This window comes from Pseudoliparis swirei, chromosome 15 (assembly GCF_029220125.1).
Source record: "Pseudoliparis swirei isolate HS2019 ecotype Mariana Trench chromosome 15, NWPU_hadal_v1, whole genome shotgun sequence".
NCBI classification, from domain to species: Eukaryota; Metazoa; Chordata; class Actinopteri; order Perciformes; family Liparidae; genus Pseudoliparis; species Pseudoliparis swirei.
Genome location: NC_079402.1, coordinates 17,071,599 through 17,099,166, shown reverse-complemented (window position 1 = coordinate 17,099,166; position 27,568 = coordinate 17,071,599). Strand labels below are relative to the sequence as shown.

The following is a 27,568-nucleotide window of genomic DNA, read 5'->3' as shown; positions in this document are numbered from 1 at the left end:
AATAATAGCGAAGATATAGCACTTGTCAAATTTCTCAAAGACACTTGGACAAACAAGATGCTCGGCCCTGAGAGTGGAGTGGACACGATGTGATGGGAGGGAGTGTGGTGGTGGTGGAGCAGGCTGGTGGAGGAGGGGGGCCTGGTGATGAAGGGCTTTGGGAGTGAGGAGGAGGACGTTATAATGGATCCGTTGTGGGCTGCGGAGCCGGTGGAGGTTCTGGAGAACAGGAGGGAGGTGACCACGGGAGCCGGTGAGCGGACGAGCAACGGAGCTCTGGATGTTTATTTAGGATTTTGGATGGAGATTATACTGTTGTCGATTCTGGAGGCGATGAAGACGAGGATCAGAGAGTGATGGGCCGAGACGGACCTTGTTTTTTAAGTGGTTTTCAAAGGAGAAGGTCAAACATGACTGAGGTTATGGATGTGGGGAACACAGAGAGCATCTGAGAACAACCTCACAGTGCAAATATATTCTCCATACATTATTTTATTATTTTATTGAAACATTGCACTAAACCAACAAATACATTTGTACTTTATTCTATTTCGTGCCACCTTGCAGCGCTCCTGCTGCCCTCATCGGGGACCCAGTGACATGAGTGCAGCTTCAGCATCACTGAGCCCATCCGGCATTTATTTAAGTTATTCGAGTCGAGAAAGGTTTCTCACAGAGATGTGTGCTCCCAGATCACCCGACTGAACTATTTAGTCCGCTAGAGGTAATTCTCACACACATTGCCATGTCTGGATTAAGCTTTCAGATCACTTGCAATGCAAGTCAATCATTTGCAACATACGCTATAAAAAGGGTTCTGGAAACAGCTGGAAAGTTTCCAATATAGAGACATACACATCACCACTGAGTGATGAGCCCTCATCCACGAGAGATCTGCATGTTGGGAGACGGATGAGATTTGAGACAGAAAGCTGAGTTTTCCACCATTTCAGTTTGTGGAGAAGGTTTTTACATTTGCATAATCAGCTGTGATTAGCTGACCAGGTGTCTGGAGCTTCAGGTTCAGGATGTTCAGCTCCTGCCTGTGTTAATAATGCAATAATGCAAATTCCAGCTTGGATCATTACATTTAGAAACATGCATTCTGAAATCTTCCATGAAGTTCTTCACTTCTGGATTTTAGCTAAAACAATATCTTCAGGACATTACCCCTCTGAGCCGGAGCACCTACAGCACAAATAGGCCTCATTAATCTTCATATTGAGACAGAAATGCACAAAATGCAGAAGCTTTGCCAAAGAATTCCTATTTTTTTCATCATGTTTTGACTTAACTTCTTCTCAACACATTTCACCAATGTGCTGCTCGGTGTTGGTGCTCAGTGCAGAACAACCGCTGCGTCTGCGTCTTCCTCTTCTAACTTTCTTTGGGCCGGAAAATAAAAGCTTTAAAACGAAAGTTATTTTTCCTCTTTTGCAGGTCACGGTGTTGCTCGCGCGCGCGTTGTCCTATGTGGAGTGGCTGTAGGGCAAGAGGGTAGTCCTGCAAAGAGGTGGTTTGTGGTTGTCAGTTCGATCCCCCATGCTCCCGAAAGCCGAAGTGAGCAAGGCACTGAACTACCAGTTTGCAGTTGCGCATCATTGCTGCCTCCACTGCTCCTTAATAACTAAGGATGGGTAAAATGCAGAGAACTAATTTCCCCTTGGGGATTAATAAAGTATATATCTATCTATCTATCTATCTATCTATCTAAAAGCGCGCTCGCAGGAATAACGTGCGCGCGCAGTCCTGCTTCCGCTTCAGTCGGTTTCTGGAGGATGGAGAGCTGGCACGCGCAGAGCCAACACATATGAGCTGCACTGATGAGAACCTTTGGTCAGCTGTTTATTGCAGTTTTTTGCATGGACCTATTTTTCCAACTTGTTTTGACCAAGTTTGTTTTAACCTCACATCCATGAGGATCCTATAGGCATGACTTCAGGACATCACCTCGGGGATTAGGGTCGCAATGTCAGGAGACAGGCACTCCGAAGCCTCAGCAGGTGTCGTCCATGCTGCAAACATCAACCTCAGCTGTGTGTTCAACACCACCAACAGCAGCGACTCGGACTTCCTCCACCTGCCGGACTTCCACAAACCCGACTTTGTGGGAGATGGCGCGGCTGTCGTGCGGATTATCATCTCTGTCATCTACTCGCTGGTGTGCGCGCTGGGCTTGGTTGGAAACGTGCTGGTTCTGTACCTCATGAAGTCCAAACACGTGTGGAAAAAATCCTCCATCAACTTGTTCGTAACTTGTTTGGCGCTCACGGACCTGCAGTTCGTGCTGACTCTGCCGTTCTGGGCGGTGGAGAACGTGCTGGACTTCACGTGGCTGTTCGGCAAAGCCATGTGCAAGATCGTCTCCTACGTGACGGCCATGAACATGTACGCCAGCGTGTTTTTCCTCACCGCTATGAGCGTGACGCGCTACTGGTCGCTCGCCTCCGCGCTCAAGGGCAGGCGGCGGCGGCCGCACTGCTGCCCCGCGCGGTGCATCGCCGTCTTCATCTGGATTGCCGCTGTGTCCGCCGCGCTGCCGCACGCGGTTTTCTCCACGACCGTGAGCGTGTCCAGTGAGGACTTGTGCCTCGTCAAGTTCCCGGAGACCAACGGAAGCGCGCAGTTCTGGCTCGGGCTGTATCACTCTCAGAAAGTGCTGCTGGGGTTCGTGCTGCCGCTGGGCATCATCTCCGCCTGCTACCTGCTCCTGTTGCGCTCCATCACCTCCAAAAACATCAACAACGCGAGCGCCAAACGACGCGCGAAGGTCACCAAGTCCGTCACCATTGTGGTGTTGTCGTTCTTCCTCTGCTGGCTGCCCAACCAGGCGCTGACCGCCTGGGGCATCCTCATTAAACTCAACGTAGTCCACTTCAGTTACAAGTACTACACCACGCAGGTGTACGTGTTCCCGGTGTCCGTGTGCCTGGCGCACTCCAACAGCTGCCTGAACCCCATCCTGTACTGCCTGATGAGGCGGGAGTTCAGGAAGGCGCTAAAAAAACTCTTCTGGCGCATGACGTCGGCGACAATCAGGCCGATCACAGCCACCACGAAGCCCGCGATGGACGAGCAGGGCCAGGTCCTGGTGGTGCCGGGGAGCGCGCCCGAGGAGCCCGCGGTAGTGTTCTACCCTCCGGGGGCGGTGATCTACAACGACCGGCGAGACCTGCCGCAATAGGATCATAATGTAAAGGGCCAGTTAAAAAAAGAAAAGAAAAGTATTTATGATTGTTTGATTGTTATTAGTGTGCAGTACATGTTTGACATTCTTCATCTGCTGGTGATCCACGATATGCATTCCTCTTGTGCCAAGACGATAACTAGTGTTTTAAATGTGCCAAGTCTGTCCAATTCTTTTTATTATTATAAATAATACTGCTACTAATAATAATGTGCAAGTAAAGTGCACCTCTAATACATAAAGACGGTTGCTGTGGCGTGTCTCTGTTCATACACTCTGCTCTGCACAGTGATATTAAATGGGGAAGATGAGGTGAGTAATCTGAGGATTTTGGTTTTGAAGCATATAAAAAGGGCATTTGTCGTACATGATATAGACATCTGCATAGCCTTGCTATCGCTTTTGGTACTGCTGTATTGATGTTTTCAATCAAAAGAGAGAGAGAGAGAGAGAAGCAGAGAGAGACAGATACAGAGAGACAGAGACAGAGAGAGACAGAGACAGACAGTCAGAGAGAGAGAGAGAGAGGCAGCGAGAGACAAGACAGACAGACAGAGAGAGAGACAGACAGACGGCAGTCAGAGAGAGAGAGAGAGAGAGAGAGAGGCAGCGAGAGACAAGACAGACAGACAGAGAGAGAGACAGACAGACGGCAGTCAGAGAGAGAGAGAGAGAGACAGACAGACAGACAGTCAGAGAGAGAGAGACAGACAGACAGGCAGTCAGAGAGAGAGAGAGAGAGAGCAGTGGTGGTAGAGTGAGCTATGGAGAGGCACTGTGAGAACAAATCTGTGAATCAGAGAACTAAAGTGTTATTTCCTTATTGTTATTGTTTCTGTACGTTCCAAAAGCACAAATAAACACATCCACCTCTCCAAGCTGCCAGATATTGACTGAACGCATCACGAGGTTCGCTTCAACCGCCCGTCTCTGGGCCTTTCTTTGTCTCCGCCTGGCAACACAAAGAGACTGAAAGGGGGAACACACACACAAACACACACACAAACACACACACACAGGAGGAGAAGAACGACAGACAGCAATTTAACCTCCCACTTTGTATGAGCTTTACAGAGTGCCACGTCCTTGTGCCTCGGTGCGCATGAGGAGCGGCAGGGATGACTTTGGAGTGCTGCAGCGGAGGGAACAGCTCCCAGCCACATGAAGAGAGAGAGAAAATACTACCACCACCACCCCCCATCATACCTTTATATATCACCTGGAATTTATATTAATCATTTGCAATCAATGCAGCAACCCTCTAAAATCAATATGGAGTTATTGACCCATTGACACATATCCATTTTATATTTGCTTTCTTTCTAATAACGTGAATGAAAAATGCCAAAGAAATTCCCATTAGAATTACCTCAGTCTTAAAATCCTTTATTTCTCATGATCTTTTTATTTAAAGCACACAAAGGTGAAAGGTAAATGCTCAATGTTTATTAATTCAGTGTTTTAAATATCAACTTGAATGCAACTTCCCTTCATTTGTGTCTTCAGTCATCCCTTTACCCTTCAACATCTTGATTTAAAGGAGTAATTTGACACGTTTAGTGGATGTATTCACACGCAGAAGGTGGTAACATCGTGAGTATTCCTCTGTGTTTCTTTTATAGGGTCATTTATAAATAATCCAGAATAATTGAAGCATCAAAATGTTCTTTTTCCGCTTCTTATCGAACCGTCAGACACATTTGGATGCCATGTTGAGTTGACCTTTACAGTCAGAAATTACTGTTATAGCTGAAAATAAATCCCATCCTATAGAAGTTAATTTAATTGGGGCACTAATTAGACATTTTAACTCCCTTCATTAGGATAAGGTCTTGATTCAGGTCTTTTTTCTCTTGAAACTCATGTGGTTGATTTCCCTGCAATCTTTTCTGCATATACCTGACAGAGATGAGGCTGCAGGGATCTGGCTACCCCACATGACTCAACTCTAATCCGGAGATAATTACCACACCATTTGCATGTGCATTAAGCAACATGCAAATCTAGTGTAATTAACTAATTATACATAAATGTCATATTGAATGGGTACATCCGAACGATCGCATCCTGATCACGCACACGCAAATCAGTTTATTCTCAAACAGAAAGCATTTAATCTGTTTATAAAATCCCTTCAGAGAAAGAAAAATTACATCAATTAAAACCCTGATTGATGACGAGAGGAAATAGTAACAATGTGTGTTGCTCGAGAGAAGCGTTTATGTCTCCTTTGATGTGTTTGGGATGGCCAGGAAGCAGATTTATATTAAAGGGGTTTTGTTGGACAGAGGAGATAAAGCAGGTCGCTGGTTCGATACCCGACCCCTCTTGTCTACATGGGGATGTCCTTGAGCAAGACATTGAACCTCAAGTTGTTCCCGATGGGCAGGTAAGTGCCCTGCAAAGGCCGTTCCGACACTATTATGAATGAGAGGCACATTGTAAAGTGTTTTTATCCGGTAGAAACATGCTATATAAAAGCAATCCATTTACCACGCGAGAATAGATTTTGAAGGACCCCAAAAGACAGTAATAAACACCAAAAACATATGAAATGTTATCAGAAATAATATGGGGGGTCCAAAGGAAGTCATTTACTTCTGTAGATGTTTATCTATTACTACAAGTAACAAAACGTTTGAAAAGCTTTGAGTCTCTTTGTAAAGCCTGGAGGTAAAACAGAGAAATAATGAGGGGAACAGAGGGGTAACTTTTCTTTTCATTATGACTGAAAAAAAATTGAATAGCTGACAAAGAAGTCCATTAGCAACCTCGCACTTATACTTTTCTCTTTGAACAAAGCATTTCCTGCCATTAACTAAACTTGCAAAACATGTTTTCAGACAAAAATAATGGGTTTCCCACAACAACAAAAAAGGTTTGATTACCTTGTTAGAAATCCAAAAAATAAATCTTCTATTTCTCCTTTATTAAAAAATAAATATGCATAATTTTTTCATCTGCATAATTTTGTTCAAATCCATTGTTGGAAGTCGATTGCCTCCACGAAAACACAGGTCAGTTGCCGTTGGTTATGTGCATTCAGTATTTTCAGCATCCATCTTCACAGGAAACTACTTACTTTGAATTAGGAGAAGACAACAACAACAACAACTAAGTGCTGTTACTGAAATACGCAAGTTGCATGACAAATAAAAAATTAAAAAACATATACTAAATAATATAAAATCTATACGTTCTATACGTTTGTACATTACATCGCCCGTACTAGCGATATAATTCACCTCTAGAATAGATTTAGTATTTGGGATATATTGAGCATTTGTGAGTCAATATGTAAAGAAAAAAGAATAAAAAAAGGTTATGTGTAAAGCATCAATCTTCTCATAACTCTCAGCATATAAGACCTTCTTTCTGAATCACCTCAGGGTTAAAACTGTCACATTGGTCAAATGAATGCAATCCGAATAATTAAAGACATGTAGACGATATAATAAAGAATCTGTATTTATTAAAACAACACCATTAAATACTTTTTATAGAAGCAGAATTAGTCCACGCATCTGATAAAGAGGACGATGAAGATGCAGCCGAACAGGGACACGGTGGAGGCCGAGAGGACCACCACGATGACGCTCCCCGCCATGTTGACCAGCGCTCCCAGTCCCGCGCCCACAAGGATCTGAGCCAGCTGGACCATGCAGGTGAGGGCGGCGCAGTCCACCCCGGTGCCTCGGTCGCACTCGGCGCTCCCTCGCAGCTTCAGCTGTTCCTGGAGGATGAGAAAGGGGAAAAAGAGAGCAATATTTGATGTATTGAACTTCTTAGTAATTTTATATTACAAAAAATGCCCCGGGCAGAAAGCAATCAATAGGTACCGGTAGGTAAAAAGACTCAGCTCCTGGGCATATCTACTATATTAAGTACCTGTAGAAAGCTCTTCTCAGGCACCTCAGCCACATGCTCTTACATTCCATCACACGCTCCCCAGCTTCAGTTCATCAAGGTATTGAGCGAGCATGCCAGGATACAAGCACAAATAGTTTTTCTTCCAACAATCGATTAAGCCACAGGGAGTATCCTCTACCCTATGTTTTATTTATGAGTGAACACTAGTTGGATGTTATTTGACAGACATGATGTTCTGAATGGGGATTATTCCGTTCAAAGCGTGGTCGTTTGTTCATCAAGCAGAATCAAAAGTGATGTTTTGTTTATCCATGTGCAGAATCTGTAAACTGAATTTAAAACATCTGGTCTCCTCCAGAAACTGTACACCTGCCTGATATGACAGTTAAAGCTGCAGGGGCCCGGCAAGGAGAAGGATTTGTGTCCTGCTTTCTCGTCTTCTTGGATCGTGCATCTGGACCCTGGACCTGCCCGACACCTACTGCTATTCTCATTATTATTACCATTATTATTATTATTAGTTGCAATAGTATTGCCAACACCATTACTTATTTTATTATCATCATTACTCTACAACATCCAGTGTACTACTATAACATTTCTATGACATCATTCTGTACAATGACATCATTCTGTACACATGACATCATTCTGTACACATGACATCATTCTGTACACATAACATCATTCTGTACAATGACATCATATACATGACATCATTCTGTACACATGACATCATTCTGTACACATGACATCATTTACATGACATCATTCTGTACACATGACATCATTCTGTACACATAACATCATTCTGTACAATGACATCATATACATGACATCATTCTGTACACATGACATCATTCTGTACAATGACATCATATACATGACATCATTCTGTACACATGACATCATTTACATGACATCATTCTGTACACATGACATCATATACATGACATCATTCTGTACACATGACATCATTCTGTAGTCATGACATCATTCTGTACAATGACATCATTCTGTAGTCATGACATCATTCTGTACACATGACATCATTCTGTACACATGACATCATTCTGTACACATGACATCATTCTGTACACATGACATCATTCTGTACAATGACATCATCATTCTGCACAATGACATCTTTTGTTATTCTTGTTCATCGCAAGTTGAACGGTGACTCCACGCCATCCGGCCTGACTCTTCGACACCCTGATGAGTTTGTATTCTCTCAACCATGAAAAAAAACATTTCTTCTGCCAGCTTAGTACCTCTTCTTCCTGCTGGTACTTGGCTATCAGGTTGAATGGGATGATGTAGAGCGTGCTGGACATGACGCCAAATACGCTGCAGAGGATGAGCGTGGCGATGATGTTGGGAAAGAGGCCAATCAGGCTGGTTCCCATCCCGAATACAAAGTAGCCCACGAAATACAATCCCTTCAGGCCGATGTACGGGAGGAGGAAACGCTGCACGTCTGAAGGAGGAAAGACGTTTCACTTGAGAACCACAGAAAACCAACATGAAATCTGGATTAAGTGACAACTGTTATGAAACCCTCCGCAGCGTGCATTAGATTTGACAGTGTGACATTTCATTGGCTGGGCTACAGCAATGTAAAGAGAAAAAAACCATGTGAAGCATCAATTTTCTCAGCATCCTGACTAAATAGATCCAATTTCACACTCAGAGGCTCAGTGATGCCAAGTGGCTGAACGTTGCTTTGCCTGAAGCACTTTAGTGCTCTCCCTTTAGGACTTTATTGTTTATTTCCATACTGTCACTACAGCACTTACAGGAGTAGAGAGCTGAGGACACAGCATTGATGCACAGGCCCCAGCAGCCCACTTCTACACCCCTCTCATAGGTGGCGTAGGACGTGGAGTTATGGTCGGAATAAGGATTTCCTTTGTACACAATCTGTAAAACAAGTAGAGAAATCATTCACAATACGAGTGTTAAAATGCAGTCAAGGCACACAGCTCCACTGGTATAGATAATAAAATGTCCGCCACCTTTGTTGATTCGGGTTTTATCTTTTCTTTCAACTGACACCTCTAATCCCCGGTCATGACGTGCTGGTGCATCGGGTGTTAATGAGGCGGTGAGCGCCGCTTCCTGTTGTATGGCGGCACCTTTGATCAGCCGGCACTATTAATAATTAATCTTTATTATGTCGTAGGCAGGAGACTACACACGGCAAGAGGCCCACCTTCACCCCCCTCTGTCCCCCACACACACAGGTAATAATGGAGCTTCCATATAAAACATGTTGCAAATGGTTCTTCTTCACCTCTAATGATGTTGGACACTGACTTATTGGTGGTTTATTTCTTTGTTAAATATGTAAAATGTCAGCAATTAGTGGGAATATGTAGGAAGAGGGGGGGGGGGGGTTTCAAATTGCAGGCAGTTAAAAAACACCAAATATATTCATACTTAGTCATATATGACTTTAGAGAAGAAGAAAAATGGATGTAAAATAATTGAAGATTGGAATAATTGACATTTCTGCCTTTGACTTTAGTGATTAATGAATTTTCAAAATAATGGTGAAAATGTCAATTAATAAAGGGATGGATTTATTAAAAAAGATACTAACATGGAACTTCATATTACAGAAGACTTTGAGGGAAAAACATGTATTTTATAAAGTGTACACGTTGTACTCTCAGGGTATTGAGTTTCATCATAAGATCTTCAGTGAAATGATGCTCTACACCAGTACAAAAATACTGGTAAAAAATCCTCAAAATCAGTGTCAAAGGTTATGTTTTGATTTGTCATATTTCAAGTAAGCATGTGAGGCTTTCATCATCATCATCATCATCATCATCATCATCATCATCATCATCATCATCACCTGTCCCATGAAGTCTGTGAAGAAGAGCATGTTGCAGAGGAAGGCCGTCCATCCCAGCAGGTGGCTGACACACAGGTAGAGGTAGTGGCTCGGCATGTTGACGATGGCCTTCATCATCGACCTGAACGTCATCCTCTTCTGGGCCTGCACATGCACACACATGCACACGCACACAGACACATACACACACAGGCATCAGCCGCAGCACTGGTAGGATTTGAACTCGGTCTTCCTCTCACGGCGCTTGTTGCTCTCTTGGTACTTTATTACTTTATTACTTTATTCGTGTTGTGAGAGGCTTAAGTTCAAAAGCTTCAACAATACCCAACAATAGATGCTAGGAATTATTCTAAAAGATCCCTCTTCCTTTCATCACGACACATTAAGCAGAAGTCCACTCGGCTGGTCGGCTTCGACGAATTGATTGAAATTTCTTAAAATAATTCATAAATAATGAATGCGTAATGGAAATTTGCACGCGACACATTCAAAAAACTGCATATCATCTCCACAAGTTTGAATATTTGCTCTTGAATATGATATTATACCATGACCACCAACACGTAGGCACTTTATTGTGATATTTATTTCCATTTATAAAACAATTCGTGAGGGTTATAAGCGTGATTGAAATGTATGTATGTGGATATATATAAATATATATATATTTATATATATATCCTAAATTATTATAAACAAATAAATCAGAAAATTAATATAAAATAAAGAAAAATAATAAAGAAAAAAAAATTATATATATGTATGTCTATATATATATATAATTTTATATATATCATTATTTTATATTAATTTTCTGATTTATTTGATTATAATAATTTAGGATAGGATAAGCATTTTTTGCTTCTACCTATACCTTTTCAGTCTTTCTGTTTTGTATATTATATATAATAATATTGTATTGCAATGATTGTCTGAATAAAATACACAACAACAACAACAACTTAACTTTATAATAGAAGACTACATTACAAGTGTGTTTTCTCTCAGCTGCTGTATTAAAGTCTTGAGTATTGACATATTTCATTTGTATTCCAAATCCTCTTTCCACGAGTATCTCCATGCGCGTCCCCTGAGACCGTATACCACGTACCTCTTTGTTGGGCTGCTTAGCGCTGGAGGTCACCGAGTTGGCCTCTCCCAGAGCCGAGAACGACCTCGGCCTGAGGTCGGAGACGGCTGCGGGGCCTCCAGCGTAGACGGGCTCTTTAGCCAGACCTCCGTAACCATTGCTGTGGGAGCCCAGTCGGCGGAGGGCGGTGGAAGGTGAGGGGTCAGGGGCAAACGGCTCCTTGCCCAGAGGTTGCTCTGGAATACTGAAGAGGTGCACAGTGAGGAAGATGCCCCATGTCAACGCTGAGAAGAAGAAGATGACTTGGTACTCGGAGCCCAGCAGCTGACCCAATATGGAGTGACCCCAGTCCATAGCTCCAACCAGGTAGCCGAACGCACCGCCCAGACCTGCAACGCACAAAACACAAGGTCACAACCCTGCAGGCCGAGTCTCTCTCAGGAAGGAACATGCACAGCCTCAGATTCTGCAAGAACCCTTCCAATCTGTTACTTTATCCAACCCGCTCATCCTATGGAGGGGCGCAGCGGTGATGAACACGAGCAGACGTGGGGCGGAGGCAGAGCTCACCCTGGACAGGGCACACACATAGAGTCTCCATTTAAGCTGCATGTCTTTAGACTGTGGAAGGAACCCGGAGGGAACCCAGACTGACACGGGAAGAACGTGCAGACTCTGCACATAAGGACCGCCCGGGATCCGGGATCTGGGATCGGATCCGGGCCCCTCTAGCTGTGAGGTGAACGCCCCTCCCCCGTGCAGCCGAAGAACCCTTCCTTTCCAGCATAATGAAGTCCCTTTCAGAGAGGGATTTTTTTGGAGCTTTTTGTTGAAAACTGCTGAGGCTACAAACAAGATTGATGCAATACTGTATAAATGTGTATTATTAGAAAAAAGTCACCCATCTTAACTGTATGCTGACAAGAATATGGTTGTTGTTGTTGTGTATTTTATTCAGTCAATCATTGCAATACAATATTATTCTATATAATATACAAAACCGAAAGTCTGAAAATGTATAGATTCCTATCCTAAATTATTATAATCAAATAAATCAGAAAATGAATATAAAATAAAGAAAAATAATAAAGAAATAAAAAGTAATATATATATACAGTATATATAGATTTTTTATTTTCTATTTTCTTTATTATTTTTCTTTATTTTAAAGAAAATACAAGTGTGTGTGTGTGTTTCTTTAATTCTTTTAAAGAAAATAAAAAGTAATATATATATAAATTTTTATTTTATTTTTCTTTATTTTATATTAGTTTTCTGATTTATTTGATTATAATAATTTAGGATAGGATAGGACTTATAACCCTAAAGAAATATGGAATTATGTGAACAGTAAAAACATGAGTATGCAGAGCCTCTTTAAAATGACGTGTTCTTAACCTGTTTTCTTTATTTCGATGCGTCTCTTCCTTTTAGGTTTGGTGCTACAGTAGCTCAGGTTATGCATGCATAAAAAAAGAAATAATAATACATGATTTAACCAATTAGTGCCAGCATGTCTCCACTCTGACTTCCAGCTTTTTCTTTTGTCGCAGCTGAAATAGCTCCATCTGAGAAACACTTATATACGGAGATATTATATGTGCAGTATATATAATGGACATACAGCGCTGGAACAATTGGTTAAAAAAAAGAGTAAAGATAATGTCATCCTATAATGTTCACTGGTACACACACAGAATGAAAAATTAGGTATAAAAATCTAAAAGTGAAACAATTACTTTGTGTATTTTCCCTATGCTGCAGTAAATATAATTGCTGGAAATGAGGAAATCAACCCGGCTGACATGGAGCACACATTGAATAATGAGCGTCATATTTGTACGAAGGACAATATTCTCATATATTATTTCTACAGAAGGACGAGGCTACACACTTTAGACAACACGATTCAAACTCAATACCAACGCAGTGGATCGAGTAACGACTCATTTAGCACGTTTTCCACCAAGATGAGGCGTTTAATATTATATTTCTCTCCGCTCAGTCTCCTCTCCTGAGAAAAAAAGGACATTTATATGAATAAATAGAACCCTATATAAGTCCATTGCATGTACAGTATGAGTCACCAGCCTGATTTTTAAGTATGTAACTCAGATGATCTAAAAAACCTTTTAGTTTCAATGGAATGGAGTTTCTTACTCTCAAAAACGACCTTCATGCTCTGGAATATGATATTGATGCAGGTGAACAGCAGTTTGTTTGGACATATGCTTCTTTAAACTCAAATGGGTTTGAGTCAACGTTTAAAATAAATACTAAAAACGTAGGTCTCCCGAGATGAAGGCTATTTCTCTGCATTTTATCAACTGGTCTTTCTTTTCTCTCCCTCTTTTTAACTTCACCTCAGGTCTGTATCTCTCTGACCTTCAAAAACTCTGTTGAAGGTCAGTGCTGCATAGGCTTGGCACTCAACTGTGGACGGTTTCACACATCTAGCCAGAGAGAGTTCATGTGAGGATGGCACAATTTGATGTGCAAGGTATGGAGTGTAAATGAAAATATCACACACGAGCACATGGAACAACGTTAAAGTGGAAATAAGAATGGTCATCTCATTTTTGGTTTTCAAAAGGATTATTTATAAAAAACTTTTTTGAGGGTTATAAGTGTGATTGAAATGTATGTATATGGAAGATGTATGTGGATATATATATATATATATATAATTCTATGTTTTCTTTGTTATTTTTCATTATTTTATATTAATTTTCTGATTTATTTTATTATAATAATTTAGGATAGGATAAGCATTTTTTGCTTCTACCTATACCTTTTCAGTTTTTCTGTTTTGTATATTATATGGAATAATATTGTATTGTATTGCAATGATTGACTGAATAAAATACAACAACAACAACAACATTGCTTTGCAATGCATTGTGAGATTCCCTGCCACAATTTTAAACTGACACAAATGAAAGCAGATTAGAAATTCCAGGGATTGCCAAAGGTTTCATCCCCTGAGCACGAAGAATGTCCTTACCAAATGCCAAGGTGATGTATTCAATAGCTTTTAATAGATTTCAGTCTGAAGTGGTGGACCGATCAATCGGCCAACCGACGGACAAATCCTTCATTGATCCACCAAGCTAGCGTGCATGGCTAAATATTAATTATATCTTCATGTGTCCCGGAAGCTGTTGCCGTAGCAATTAGGGAAAGAGAATAAGCACCTCAGTGATTAAAGTATTTACTCATAGGTCATGGCGAGAGAGAGAGAAAAAGAAAGGTACGCTTTTATTGATCCCTGTGGGGAAATTATTCCCTGCATTTACCCCATTGTTAGATATTAAGGAGCAGTGGGCGGCACTGAGCTGCAGACGAGAGAGTATTGATCATATTTCACCTGTTCAAGTGTGTACAGAAGAGCTCTCACATAAAGCTACATGAAGCGTAGTGAAGCACACTACCCGCTCCCTCCTCCTCCAACCTCACATACCAGTTGGTGGCCGGGGCGTCTGGGGAGTCATGTGCCTGGATTCTGCCTCCCTCATCCCAGACCCATGACTGCAGCACATGACTAGCTCAGGGCTGGATTACGGCCTGACTAGCATGCTCACACCACCCCGGTGCCTGCTGACAGCTGAGCGCACACCGCCGACGCTCACGCCTCAAAAATATCCTCTTGACATGCGGCGGATGAAGAATATTTTTGAATGGCAATGTAAATGGAGTCGATGCAAACGGATGCTTTGGCTGACGACAGTCTACGCCCACTGTGTCGGCCGAGATCCTCAAATGTCTTCTCATAGCACAACCCTGAACTTTATAGACATGTGCTATGTCGGTGAATTCATTCATCCATTGGGCAAAATATTGTTGATCTGAAAGATGAAATGCAAAAGCGTTGATCCATGTTCCGAAACATGTCGGCACGTCCGGATCAACGGTGGCAAACATTCCTCTGAGAGGTCACGCTCCGGTGTTCTGCATGAAGGAGCGAGGCCCTCTGTAGCTCCCTGAGAGAGTTATTATATAAAAACGAAGCATTTGGAGGGATTTTGCACATGGGGACGTTGTAGCGGCAAGATTTGAGTGACGAATTTGTGAAACAATGAGCAAAATGTATGTTTGCTCAATGAGAGGTCTGTGTTTCCATTGTACATGTCAGTCAGTGTCAAAACGGTATAAAAACGACCACGAATGTGCACCGCGGGAAGCGTGAAACCAAACCGTGAAGTGGTGTGTTGTTCAACCCACACAGTGAGCTCAACACTCTCAAATGAATGCAGCATCAGGGCACGCTGTTTCCTCAACACACACCGCTGGACACTCAAATAATGAGGGAAGCACTGTAATGCACGTAACTCACAACACACAACCAACAACAGAGATTAAACCCACAACTGAATCGAATGGTTGGTTAGCAAACCTCTGAGATGTTCGTGGGTTTATATACCGTGAAACAGAGTCCGGCTAGCGGCGTCCTCTTGTTTCCAGTCTTTATATAAAGCTAACCAGCGTGGTATCCATCCTCTCATCTCACTCTGGGCTAGAAAGCCTTATTACAGCGATCAAAGGACAGTCATCCGAAGCCTCACCGAGCACACAGACCACTCTCAGACAGCGACACAGTGCATCGAAGTGTTCACACCTCCATTCGTGTCGTGCTGCTTCACCCACCAGGGTCACGCCAGAAGAAGAAGATACAGAGATGCCATCGCTTTTCTTCCGACCACTCCGAAGCTCTTTTACACTCCTTCACCCATTCATACACTCATTGCTAACGGACTAACTCTGTAATGCTTCCTTCTGGTCACATGACATCTGTTCTTCTGTGCATCCTGGAGAGGGATCCTCCTCTGTTGCTCTCCTGAAGGGTTCTTCACTTTTTTTCATTTTTTTCCATGTGAAAAGTTTTTTTACTATTTTTTGGGAGTTGTTCCTGATCTGATGTGAAAGGTCAAAGGTCAGGGATGTTGTACGTGTACAGATTGGAAAGCTCTCTGAGACATATGAGTAATTTGTAATATTGCGCTGTATAAAATAATCTAAATTGAATTGAATTGGCTCATCACGACTACCTCACATCCCCCCCCCCCCCCATTCATTCAAAGCAAGTCCATCAAGCTGCGAGATGGAAACAACCAAAGAGAAAAGATTGAAGACAAAAGATGAGCATACAATGTATGCATATTGAAGCAAGTGCTACAACAGTGTGTGTGTGTGTGTTGTCTGTGGTACACACCTGTGAGCAGCGCGTGGTAGTGCAGACCTCTCTCCTTGTCTCGGTGCGAACACACGTCGAACAGGTAGGCCTTGATGGGCCCGTCGATGAAGTCTGCGGCGAAGTCGAACAGCACGACCCCGATCATCACCACCACGATGGCCCAGGTGCTCCTGGACGAGCGGTCGCTGACGTGCGCTGCAAGACAGAAAGCGAGGCGGCGGATCACTCAACGATGTGGCTGTCAGATATGGTAGGTAGAGAAAACACGTTACAGGGGGAAAAGAGCCCGGCAGACAGCAGAGAGAAAAGCACTTACATTCTGCAGAAAGAAAACACAATTATATTTGACAGGTAAACGCTCTGTGCTGCTCTTACAAAAGGAAATGAAACATCGAGAATAAGAAGCATGCATATTTGGAACATAATTTTGTGGATCGACGTGTTTAGAAAGGGAAGAACAATGTGAAGGTATTTTAATCGATGTATTGTGGTAGAGAGATATGTAATTTACCCTAAGATGATTTTTCTGTTGCTTCGATACATTGAGAAAACTTTCTCTGGCATTCACTACAACTCTGAGAACTGGTAATCATCTTATCTGGAGTGTGTCGGCAGAAAGAAATACGAAATGATTATTGCGAAACCCCAGAGCGTTTAAAATAGAAACTCAACCACCAGAGTGTTCAACACCCAACACAAATATGGATGCTGCTGTTTCATTATAACAGAGATGTCTCAAACCCCGTTTTTCATTCATAGCCATCATCAGCCAGTCAAAAGGAATGATTGAAGTATCATTAAATAGTATTCAGGGCCAACCGTGCGTATAATTCCACGTGAATATGCACTCCACCCCGCTGTGAACCTGTTGGGTTGGGAACAATACACTGCAGCTCTCAGCAGAGACTCTATGCATGTGGCTGCAAACGTCACAGACTCTTTTTAAAACTTCTCGTGATGCTGCCTGCCGGATTCTCGTGAAACAGGGTCGGGTTGTTTGAACGTTGTCGGTTTTCCTACTTCAAAACAAAACAAAATGTGCAGTGAGATTTTCCCTCATCGTGCGTCGGTGCCAGTGGCTCTGGAGCACAAGACACATTGTAAAACTTCAGTCACAAGATTAAAAGTGTGAGCAGTCAATGCAGGCCTTCTGGCTCAAACCCGTCCAATTCAGGGAAGGAGGACCCAGAGGAATGAAAGTGGAATCTCATTCTCGGGTTTGCTCATGCTCAAGCTGTGCGAGGCACGGTTTGCGAGAGTCAAATATTCTGTGTAGAATCTACTAAACCAAATGTAGTTCTTCCAGAGATTGACCCACATGTTGGTGTCACAGTCCTACGACTAAAACATGTGAAACTCTGCCTGCAACACGGTCATCAATTCAACATTATAATCCAAATGTGGCAGAAAACGTCCCCATATACAACTTTATTTTCCCGACATCTCATGCTTCTACCCCCCCGCCCCCTTCCCTCACCACAGAAGTAAAGTGTGAGAACAAGGGGACATTATGCCACCGTAATCTTTCTTTTTTCTCTTGATGGATGTGTCACTTTTTAACGAGAACTTACTGCGAATTCAAAAGCCGGTGCCACTCTAAGTGATAAGAAAAGGCTTTGAATATAATCGAATTAGGTTATAAAACCTCATCTGTTTGCCTTGAGCTTTACAAGATAAGTCACAATTACTCCTCCAAGCACACGCATAATGCACGGGGATTGTCAGATTTCAACAGCATGCTCTGCAATATTTATGTTTCTGTGATTGAAAGATCTGCTAATTAAATTAAAACCTCTTCGACAAGGCTAAAAAAAACATCTCTCTTCAGATCGGATTCCTCGGATCCCTCACCTGAGACCACGGCGTCTCCGTTCAGGAACAGGGTGAGTCCCAGCAGCATGAGGATGCCCAGGGCCAGGATGTAGGGCCTCCGCCGGCCCCACGGCGAGCGGCAGTAGTCGCTGGCCGAGCCGATGACGGGCTGCAGCAGGAAGCCCAGGATGGGGCTGAGCAGCCACACCAGGCTGTACAGGCTGCGGGGCAGGCCCACGCTCAGGAGCACCGGCATCACGAACGCCGCCTCCACGGCGTAGCAGAATTCCCTTCCGAACATGACCGTGCCGTGGAGGATGAGGCGGCCCCGCGGGAGCCTGGGGGGCTCGACGGCTCCGAACGCCGAGCCGCAGTCCACGCTGTCCGGGTGGTCCTTGGAGCCGGCGAAGTCCGTCGGGTACAAAGAAGTGCCGGTGTGCCTGCCGGGCCTCGCAGACTGGTCCTCCAACAAAAGGGTCATGGTGGAGAGAGGACGGAGGGTAGACGGAGATGGAGGGCGATAAGAGGAGATTTAGGGGGGAAAGAGACAGAGAGGACGGCAGTGTGTCTCTCAGTCCGCCAGGAACCCGGTGTCCTCGCTCTGGAGCTCCGCTTCAGCTAATCCTCCCCTCTACTGCATCGTTGAGCAATGAGTCCAAGAGCCGTGTGAAGGTCTGCCTCCCAGTCTGAGTGAAGGTCTGCCTCCCAGTCTGTGTGAAGGTCTGCCTCCCAGTCTGAGTGAAGGTCTGCCTCCCAGTCTGTGTGGAGGTCTGCCTCCCAGTCTGTGTGAAGGTCTGCCTCCCAGTCTGAGTGAAGGTCTGCCTCCCAGTCTGTGTGAAGGTCTGCCTCCCAGTCTGAGTGAAGGTCTGCCTCCCAGTCTGAGTGAAGGTCTGCCTCCCAGTCTGAGTGAAGGTCTGCCTCCCAGTCTGTGTGGAGGTCTGCCTCCCAGTCTGTGTGAAGGTCTGCCTCCCAGTCTGTGTGAAGGTCTGCCTCCCAGTCTGAGTGAAGGTCTGCCTCCCAGTCTGTGTGGAGGTCTGCCTCCCAGTCTGAGAACAGCACCGTGGCGTCGAACAACACGGGAAGAAAGGGAGGAGAGAGAGAGAAGTGGGAGTATTTAGGAGATTACTGGATGTTTCTAGTACTGTAGTAAAGACTCTGGGCAGTGCATGTGAGTTTGGAATTACATGAGAATGTGTGTGTGTGTGTGTTTGTGTGTGTGGTAAAGAGGGTCCTTTGCTCTGTTTCCACAGTCACTAATGATCAGATAGTGGTAGTTATTTGGGTCGACCACACACACACACACACACACACACACACTCTTTCTGCTGAGGAGACTGAGGTCTGAGGAGGTCTTCATGAGTGCAGGGAGACCTCCTGAAGACCTCCTTTGACTCGGTGGGGGCATCAGACTTTTATGGAGTGGTCTTCTGGAGCAGCGGCTGACAGGAAGAGGCTGAACAAGCTGGGGGGGTGATGGTAAACCACTAGTCGACCACTTAAACACTTGAACACTCGATCACTTTATCTTGGACACTTTAATCTGTTGACTGTTCGATACACTTTAATTTCTACCATGTATATATTTTTGTATTCCCCTGTGTATTCAATATTGTTATTGTATTTAATATTGTTATTTTATTTAATATTGTTATTTATTTAATATTGTTATTTTATTAAATATTATATATATACATTTTAAAGAAATTAAAGATTAAAAAGTCATATTCCGAGTGGCATTTGGAATACATTATAAAAGTGTGTTTCCTAATGTGTGTGTTTCTCTGTGCGTGTTGAAGGAGTCTCAGTCTTCGTAGGTCCGACTCCTCACACCATTCAACACATGACATTTCTTTAATAATCAGAGTGAGATGATACGATCAACACCTTCAAACAATGAAGATGTTGCATTTAAATATTCTTTATTTGACTCACTATAACAAATAAATCACAGCTTGTACAATGAAATATTGCCTCTCTTGCTGGAGCTGTGTTGACTGATGCTCTGACCTTAACTCAGAGGTCTTCACCAAACAGGGACTCATTGGTTTGGGCTCATTGTGCTGAATTATGATTGTTCTGCACCATTTTTTTTTTTTCCGACCCGGGGCCACAAAGCTTATCGTTGCATCTCATGATGAAATTCGAAGATAATTCACCGAATTATGACTTAGGTTTCTAAGAATTGTTCCTTCCAGTTAGGAACATGTCCTGCTAACTATAAAACAAGTTATTCACAAAGCATCTTAGCCCTCGGGTTAATTTTAAGGAGGACGCTTCCGAGTTTCCTCAGCAGAGGAGCACATGGTGGACCTCCTTTGCAAAGAGGCTGGACAAATATTCTCCAAAGGCTGATTGACAGTGAGTTAATGAGTTGTGTGGCCTCTTATTACAGATGCCCTCACATCTCACATCCAATTTAATAACGCAGGGAATGAAAATAATCACAACACTATGCTTGGCACCTGGAAACAGGTTCACTGGTTAGAGCTGAGCCATTAACCCCGTTAATATCAGATTGATGAAGCACTAACATTATTATATATATATATATTGTATAGAATATGACCAGCTTAATCCTATAACATTTATATTATTATGAATAGTATAAATGTGTTTTATTTTGATCTTTTTATTAATGGCCTAATGTGCACTCACTGCTGTGATCCTGCAATTTCTCCACTGTGGGACTAATAAAGGAATATCTCATTTAATGTAATAATAATCATTAATTTATTTATTTTTGATAGGAAGAAAACGAGTAAGTGTATTTCTACAAAAGAAAAAAAAAATTAGTCAGCCCATTTACCGACTACCTGACCTTTTTAAATAAGCTGTAGAGGTCTGGAAGTAGAAATTAAAATACTCAGAGTGCACAGAGAAGAAATTGACTCTAGCCCCATTAGTGGAAAAGGGCCTTTCTAATGACTGAGGCTTCACGGGCTCCTCGGGGAACGGCCAGTGGCATTCAACCTCGGCCGGGCTTTGAATTCAATGCCAGAAAATCTACGGCAATTGAAGAGAGAAGGAGGAAAAGAAAATCTTCTTACTTACAAACAAAAAACAAGCGTGATTCATCACGTCTGAGATCTCACATTGACATGCACACTCGTGTGAGTATATCGATATATAACAGGGTACGTGCACATCTACGTGCGCTGTCATCTGGCAGATTTGAGTGTGTGTGTCAGACGCCTAGTTATTAATTCGGAAAAGAAATGGCAGATAATACAAAATAATCCATTCGCAGCAGCCCTGGAGTACAGTGTGTTTTACAGTGAAATAAGTGTCATTGCACCTTGGGAGATAAGGCTCTTTAGAACTAAAGGGCCTTGTTATGTAATAGATGGCGCCATTAGCGAAATTACTTCTATGCAGTAATTGTGTAATTTCCATAAAGGTTTTTTTAAAGCAACACACAACATTCTACTCAAATCCAACAATTACAAAATTACACTTTGGACTTTTTCAAATCTTCTATTTTCCTAGTTTGCAGAACACCTGTCACAGAAATGAGACGTAATAGTCCAAAACAACTCTGCAGAATTCAGCTTACATATATATATATAAAATAAATATATATATACATGAGTAAATATATATATATAAATGAATATAAGTAAAGATATAAATATATATGAATAAATATATATGTATAAATAAATAAATATAAATATATATCAAACTGTGTTGAAGCCAGGACTAATCTCATGCTCCTCGTCTTCAGACAGTTGTCCCGGGTCGGGCCCGGCACCGTGAGAGTCAGATGTTTGGAGTCACACCACCCACATTCCTCACATCGCTGCATGCCCTCAGGTTTAAACTACAACCACGTACACAAGAGCACATTCACAGTCAGAGCAGGAGCTGCAGATGAAGGGAACGCCGCTGTGGACGCACATGCCCACACCGAGAGAAGGACACTGGTCTGTAAAAGGTCCTCGGAACCCACCGGGGCCTCCACAGGAGGTCGAGTGACACGCAGCCGACCAATCACCACACTGGGAATCAGGAAACTCGTAGCATGGACATCAAAATCCTCACGTTTCTTTTTTACGAAATCCCTTTGAACAATTGTTGTTGTGTATTTGTGTATTTTTATTCAGTCAATCATTGCAATACAATACTATTCTATATAATATAAAATACAGAAAAGGTATAGGTTCAGCTTCAATCTGCAACATTTAGAAGGTATTGTATTCATATTTGTTACAATATAAATCAAAAATTGACATGTTATGCTCATTTTCGAGCCACATTGGAGTTTCCCAATGGGTCAGTTCTTGTCTCGACAGCTTAAAACAAATTGGCTCAAGACAAAATATACAATGTAATAAACCAATAATCTGCTCTCCATCATATTACCTTAAGTCCATAAGCTTATTGTTGAGCTGAAAGTCATTCCAACATTCAGTTCCCACTCCCCGTTTCAACTCAACTTCACATGCTCATACACAACATTCACGTTTCACACATTTGCATCTTTATGATGATTATTTTACAAAATTGTTATACAGCCAGGCTTAAATGTCAATTTACTTCTCGTGGCGATGGCTAATGTAGTATTACAACCTTAAGTAAACGGGTGCACACATCAGAACAATATTTTAAGTATAAATGAGTGATGGACACTATTGCACCCGGCCCTCAAATTAAATAAATTACAATCTAATAAATGCCACTGATAAGTAAACAAATTAAAAAATCCCCAAAAATATATTTTGTTGTCATCTTGTATTTATTATTTTCTGCTCATGTGATGACTTCCATCACTCCAGGTGCTTGCTGTTTATCGTAAACATGCAATACACACAAATAACTAATGAAGTGATGCATATTTTAAATTGCCTCGCCGTGCAGCACTTTGGATTTGCACAAACATCTGCAACCTGTATATTTATATTCGACGTGGACCACAAAACCTGCGTTGTATTTCCACTTCTTTTGTTTCTGAAGCATCAACTTCAACCACGAGTGTTTATAAACTTCTTTATTTTAATTTTAAAATCAGTATTTAATGATAAATTTGTGTTTTTTTATGGGGTCAAAATCTCTGACATCAATTATGTCTCTACAGCTTTGCTTTGACAGCGTTGACCTCTACGACCCCTGCTCTCAGCATCTGGTCTATGTCCGCTGACGTAAACCCAAACTCCTCGAGGACTTCCACTGTGTGTCCTCCAATCGCGGGGTCGGGGGCCAGGCACGGCTCCGCAGGGGTCCGAGAGAGAACCGGGGCCGGCCGGGGGCTTTCCTCCCCGCTGTGGTCCTTCACGAAGGAGGCCCTCTCCTGGTTGTGTGGGTGCGAGCTCACCTCCTCGAAGGACAACACCGGCGTAACGCAGGCGTCGGTCCCGTCAAAGACCCTCGACCACTCCGCCTGGGCCTTTGAAGCAAAGCTCTGTGTGAAGATCCGTCTCAGCTCCGGCCAATCAGAGACGCTCATCTGAGGAGGCAACGCTGCAGCGTCCAACTCTAAACCTGGGGAGAAATATATATATATATATATATATAATATTATATCTATATATTATAACATAACTCGACAGAGAAGCACAGCTAGCTGATTTTATCTACAAAATCGCCTCCATTTTGGATCCCCCCTACGAACCCTTCAGCAGCTGTGTGTAGAACTGCGGCTCGATGGCTCCCACGGCCACGTGTTTCCCATCCGCGGTCTGGTAGGTGTCGTAGAAGGGCGCTCCGCTGTCCAGCATGTTCTCCCCTCGAGGACGGTCCCACATGCCGATGCCACGAGACTTCCACGCAAACGAACCGACGTACGCGGCTCCTTCTACCTGAGGACGCAGAGGTACAGGGAGATCGAACACAGGGTCAAAAGGGTCAATATATTTCATCTCTATTGTATGCATTACTATTTATAGAGAGTAAAATAGATGAATATAAAAGCACCGAGCGTACATGTTTCTGTTTAAGTCATTAATTGGGAAACTACCCCTTGATTGCAACCCCTATACGCTTTAGGAATTTATTACATGTCAATTAGCTGATGCTTTTAACCAAAGAGACTTACAATCACGTTACACTCATACACCGTAGACACAGGGAACCACTCAGGGTGAAGTGTCTTGCTCAAGGACTCATCGACTAGAGGGGGGATTGAACCGCCAACCCCCTGATGAAACGACTAATAAATGCTTCTGATTGACAAATTTAAAAAAATAAAGACGGACCTGCTAACCACTGAACCACAGTCCCTATTTTCTCTTCTTTCCTTTAGAATAGAATATATTAAATTGAATGTATGAATTTTTATTTTATTTTTATTAAATAACTACTATTTTTGAATCTTTTTAAATGGATATAATTTTTTTATATATTTAGAAAAATCTCACGAGCTCCTGTGCAGAGGAAGCAAGGCAGGACTTGGTTTAAGTTAAAGATGAGTGGCTGAGGGCAGGTGAAGGGAATGAACCAATCAAGACAGACTAGGGAAACACACAGAATATGTTCCACATGTACCACCGGGAGCCCCTTCACGTTCCCCGAGATGAGAACCAATGCTTTTAGAGGACAGGTGAGGATACCAGACGATGACTAATCACCTTCATGTCTCTCGAGTGTGCAGCTCTGTGTCTCCAGAAGAAAATGCCCGTGAAATGTCGCGCTATTGTAACACTTGTGAAAAGACTGCACAAAGGAAAACACAAAGGAATTCACTGTATAAGCAGACAGCTCCTTAACCCTCCTGTTACCTTAGGGTCAATTTGACCCCATTCAATGTTTAATGTCGGTGTTCTTTCGGGTCCATTTGTTTTCACTGTGTCAAACATATAAGAAATATCAACTTTTTTATATATTTAAAGGGCTATTTAGGTAGTCAACAAACAAACATAAAGTACCTCACACTTAAACTTGGAAAACAATATTAATTCAAATAATTTTCTGGAGGTTTTAATTGCTGGGGTCAAATTGACCCCAAGGGTAAAATATGTCAGGAAATATAAAGGTAACAGGAGGGTTAAACATTGAATGGGGTCAAATTGACCTTAAGGTAACAGGAGGGTTAAACTCTGAATCTGCATGTGGGCCGAAGTTATTACTGCCTCTGAGTGAATAGAAAGAAAGTGATGCAATTCAAACTGAAATGGCCGAGATTGGACTCAGTCTGGCTCCAGCACGTGAAGGAGGCTGCAGAAACAAATGGCCAGCGTCGCCGTCACTGCCGATTGCAATCGGAGCAATGGCTGCAGGCGCGAAGGAAGTAAGTTCTACCTCTCAAAGGCAACAGCGTCAACCAACTTGCCGAAAAGCAGCCGCCCGACGCGGCTCATAACGAGACGAGAGCGCCAAGAATCTGTACACAACGTGAAGAAGAGGAGAGCTTATTTTCTGTCACGTAATCCTAGTGAGACTGAATATCTAAATGAGTAGTTACGCAAAGAGATTGTCATTTTCTTTTTTCACCCTGTGTCGTGAATAATTGGTTCTGAGTCAAAACATTTCTAATCGTCATAATTAGTCGCTTGAATCTTCGGGAAATGGTTGATGAGCCAATAGGGTGCGACGCCTGCAGCCATAATTATCGAGCCATTACGGGCAGTTACTGTGTTGGCGGACTGCAACCGAGCAGGGGAGGGGGAAACACTCCGATAGTCGTAGGCGTGTAATATTTATGTAAACACAACATCGGTAAGAAGGCCCACCATGCTGGCGTCGATGAGCTGTCCTTTCCCCGACGTGGTCCTCTCCAGCAGAGCCAGGACGACCCCCAGAGCGCAGCTGAGACCGCCCCCTGCAAAGGCCGCCAGCAGGTTGAGCGGAGCGTACGGCTTCTCGCCGCTCCGGCCCAGCCGGGACAGAAGGCCTGGGGCAGAAAGGAGGAGACGCGAGCTTCACCGACCTCGTGTGGTACATGTATATCGGGGAGGACGGGTAGGGAGGTATCAGATTACCTGGTGAGAAGGAAGAAATGCACCGCACTGGTTGCTTAGTGTGAAAAAGAAAAGTTAATTAGAGTCGTTACAGACTGGAAACTTAAAGCCCCATTATGTAGTTTTTCCCTTTTAGCGCCCCCTTCAGTTTTTGAGGTATTTAACGTTTACTTCAGTGTCGTAAATACCCAGTTACGATAGATGCAGCCCAGTAGAAGCAATCCGGCGACTGTTTCTATTTTGTATTTATACCAACGGGCGGGATCACTAATACGAAGACTGCGCAGGAACACTGTGAACTGGGCCCAGCACCTACCGGACTAGGGTGAAGTAGCGCGGGGATTGAACGCGCGCCGCCACGCTTCCGCCTGGTCGGTCAGCTGTTTGCCGCTTTTGGGGCGTGCAGTCATTTACTTTTGTTTTGGTGGACTGCAAAGACTTTGGGACTGTCGATCCGGATTATTCTTCGTTTTGAGTGGGTTTGATTGTTTGTAGTGTATATGTGTTCATTTTGGGGGCTTGCAGATGCAATGAATTTGATTTAATATAATAACATTTGGGTTTCCGCATATCGACTGTGTTTTTCTTTTACGACCATTTGAGCAGAGAGAGTTAACACCAGAACTCGTAGATCCCCATTCCCTTTTTTTAGCGTATTGTACCTTTTCCCTTGATTGAGTTGCTAGCGTAATTGTTACAACATAACCAAAAGAATGACAACATTTAGTTTAGATGAAATACCGATCGTTTTCAGCCGATATCGTTGTTTTCTAAATGTTTGAATGTAGTACGTGTGATCGAATACAATATTGTTGACAACACCAAAAGCTACATAAAAAAGCTTCCCTTATACTGGAGCTGCGAGCGTGGAGTGGCACTATATGACATTGCGTAATCACTGCCAGAAAGCAGGTCGGGCGGCTACAGAATCTTACATAGCGGAGTTATTTCCCCACAGACCCCCGATGGCAATGGCGGAGACGCAAATCGCCATATTAAAAGTAATTGTAGCAGCACAATTTTTTTCAAGCTGTTATTTTAAGGTACAATTGTTACATAATGTTACTTTTAATAACTTATGTAAAGCAAATAGGAAACTTACATAACAAATCGATTACTGTATCGATGATTATCTATAAATCTTCATCGATTACATTCAAATACTCAAGCAACAGTAACCAGTTAATGAGTCTTAAGATTAGTTCATAAATACTATGAACTCAAAATGTAACTGCTGAAATTTGAGACTAATTTTCTTCCTAATCTCTAGTATATCTGATCATCTATATGATGTTATTACTAAGATGCATCATTCACATGTAAAGTCAGTACTATGTTAAGTCATAGAATTTCAATGTATAAATTCAGTCGTCTAATCTGATGAATGTAACCTGGTTAAAGCCTGCAGCTAATAAAATTACGGCATATACGCAGATTGTTGCAGGACTGAACAGAGAACTGTATGAAACACTCGTTCATTAGTAGACAGCGTGTAATAGTTAAACAATGTGAGTGAGATGCATCATGTGGATGAATAGTCCATTTGCTTCTCCTGAATTCCATGCAGATGCCATACTAAGCATAGGAGACCACTTCAGGTGACACCAGCTGTTGAGGTATGCTATTGCATCTCGGCTAGCCGATAGAAGCTCAGAAGTAT

General features: G+C 42.8%; 3 protein-coding genes across 3 annotated transcripts; 1 reads left to right on the top strand and 2 right to left on the bottom strand.

The window, feature by feature from the left end:
- Positions 1-1,969: 1,969 nt before the first annotated feature.
- rxfp3 (relaxin family peptide receptor 3) lies at positions 1,970-3,184 on the top strand. The gene has a single exon (XM_056432942.1). It carries the CDS (start codon positions 1,970-1,972, stop codon positions 3,182-3,184), a length of 1,215 nt encoding a protein of 404 aa, XP_056288917.1.
- A 3,455-nt stretch (positions 3,185-6,639) lies between these two features.
- On the bottom strand, positions 6,640-19,481 carry slc45a2 (solute carrier family 45 member 2). Its single transcript, XM_056432522.1, has 7 exons — positions 18,056-19,481; positions 16,223-16,399; positions 11,035-11,402; positions 9,924-10,067; positions 8,857-8,980; positions 8,332-8,537; positions 6,640-6,920 (listed from the first exon to the last, which is right to left on the bottom strand). Exons 1-7 carry the CDS (start codon positions 18,495-18,497, stop codon positions 6,699-6,701), a joined length of 1,683 nt encoding a protein of 560 aa, XP_056288497.1. The 5' UTR covers positions 18,498-19,481; the 3' UTR covers positions 6,640-6,698.
- A 2,619-nt stretch (positions 19,482-22,100) lies between these two features.
- amacr (alpha-methylacyl-CoA racemase) lies at positions 22,101-27,334 on the bottom strand. Its single transcript, XM_056433199.1, has 4 exons — positions 27,330-27,334; positions 25,681-25,867; positions 23,625-23,811; positions 22,101-23,494 (listed from the first exon to the last, which is right to left on the bottom strand). The coding sequence occupies exons 1-4, from the start codon at positions 27,332-27,334 to the stop codon at positions 23,085-23,087; spliced, it is 789 nt and encodes a 262-aa protein (XP_056289174.1). The 3' UTR covers positions 22,101-23,084.
- Positions 27,335-27,568: the final 234 nt, after the last annotated feature.